Source organism: Nicotiana attenuata, chromosome 1 (assembly GCF_001879085.1).
Source record: "Nicotiana attenuata strain UT chromosome 1, NIATTr2, whole genome shotgun sequence".
Taxonomy (NCBI): Eukaryota; Viridiplantae; Streptophyta; class Magnoliopsida; order Solanales; family Solanaceae; genus Nicotiana; species Nicotiana attenuata.
In genome coordinates this window covers 108,702,339-108,704,399 of record NC_031989.1, presented here as the reverse complement: position 1 = coordinate 108,704,399, position 2,061 = coordinate 108,702,339, and the positions used below count along the sequence as shown (strand labels likewise).

Sequence of the window (2,061 nt, the reverse complement as noted above, 5' to 3'; positions counted from 1 at the left end):
CCCCCCGCCAACACACACACAGAGTCTAGGCACCGCAACCTGGGAATAGGGGGCCGCAAAGAAGGCATTGACTCAAGAAAGACAACAACTTTCAGAGAGAGCCCATTGCAGAACTATATATATATATATATATATATATATTATGAGAAATCCATTCGGGGCCAACCCTTAGGGCTTACTGCATCCATGGAAACTAGGGGATAATGGGCATGCCCCTCTACCCTACAGCATACATACAAAAAGGGACAATACCCAATTGCTAAAACAGTACATTTATGTGGAGAAAAAAATACCTTAATAGAAGCAGGGTATGGAGGAAGAAGATCAGGGGCAGTGATATGCTCAGCCAAGAAAGATAACAACTTTCACACGGAACCCATAGCATAATTTGAAGATTCGGCTTTTACGCACCAAAAATCGCCAATCAACATTAACATGTACAACACACACACACACATGTATATATATAGCATAGTTCCAAGATTAAATTTTTAAGCACCAAAAATAGTCAATCAACATTAACATGTACAACCCATAGACACACATACATACTAACACTACATATATATGTGTGTGTATATATATACACATTCAATTTTTAGGCACCAAAAATAGTCAATCAACATTGTCATGTACTAACTACACACACATACACATACCCCTTAACATGTTTACACCAAAAAGGGGCAATACCCAATTGATAAAACAGTACATAAATGCGAGAAAAAGAAATACTTCAATTGAATTTTTAAGCATAAATCCAAGATTCAGTTTTTAAGCACCAAAATAGTCAATCAATATTAACATGTTACTACACACACACACACACACACACACACACACACACACCAAAAAGAACATATCTATACCCTTAACAAGTACAGAGAATATACCAAAAAGTAGCAATACTCAATTGATAAAACAGTACATAAATGCGAAAAAAATACCTTAATAGAAGCAGGATACGGAGGAAGAGGGTCAGGGGCAGTAATATCCTCAGCCAAGATTTTGCCTAAGGCTTCGTGAATAGGCAAAGTTACAGGTGGCAGCCGCTGAGCTACACTTAGAACTATGTCAAGTGCTTCTTCAACAGGTATCATCTTGTTTGAGATTTGGGGTCCTCCATTTTCGCCCATTCTTTTGCTTTTTTGACTCCAGTACTACCAATGAGTCAATTCAACTAGTAGTAGTAGAATTGAGTGGTATATAAATATTTCCAATAGTTGGACCAATGAAGAAATAAATAAATCTATAGACAAAATGTGAAAGTGACATCCATAGATCCCAAATTTATTTTGAAAAATTTGATTTGGGTTAATTTTGATTTGAAGATGAAAATGCGTTTGGAGGTACCTTTTCAAAACATATTTTCCAACTTTATTTTGGAAAAACATGTATATAATTCCCAAGTTTTGGGATTTTGGCCCAATAGCTGATTTTGGGATTTGGGATTTGGCCAAAATGGGCAAAATTTATGGCCAAACATGAGCTTTGAAAATAAATCCCAAATTTATTTTGACAAAACTCATGGCTAAACGGGGCCTAAGACTTTTAACTAGTTAAAATAAAGTTTTGATGAACGAGGAAAAATAGAGTTCTCATTATTGTAAATGTTTGGACATGATTTGGTTGATATTTGGAGAAAAGAAATATTTAAAGTTGAAGTTGAAAAGAGCATTTGAAAAAAGTATTGTATTTTGGATATGAAAATAAAGTTAGAAGTTTTGGGAGTGAAAATTTAAAAAATAAAAATAAAAAATCCTCAAACTTTTTCTTCAAATTTCAGATTCTATATTTCAAGTTTGAAGTTGAAATAATTGGCCATTTGATAAACCTTTGTTATTTGAAATAATTTTCAAATAATTTCGGATCCAAAAAGACGTGGATATGTTTATTCCCAAAAGCTAAAATAAATCCTAAAACTAACTTTAAAATATACATTACTTTACTAATATATAGAAGAGCGAGAGAAGCAGCTGAAGGTCGTCATGTGTGCTTGCTGCTAAAGGGTATTCTGGTCATTTCATATTGCTCCTAAATTTGGCTGAAAGCTAACGTGTG

The 2,061-nt window shown here is 34.1% G+C and overlaps 1 protein-coding gene across 1 annotated transcript in view; it reads right to left on the bottom strand.

Annotated features, from left to right (window-relative positions):
• Positions 1–1,190, bottom strand: part of LOC109231832 (molybdopterin biosynthesis protein CNX1) — a 14,004-nt gene extending 12,814 nt beyond the window's left edge. The window contains exon 1 of the mRNA XM_019397463.1: positions 948–1,190. Within this exon, the coding sequence (XP_019253008.1) occupies positions 948–1,136 (189 nt within the window). The 5' untranslated portion in view covers positions 1,137–1,190. The remainder of the gene's footprint in view (positions 1–947) is intronic.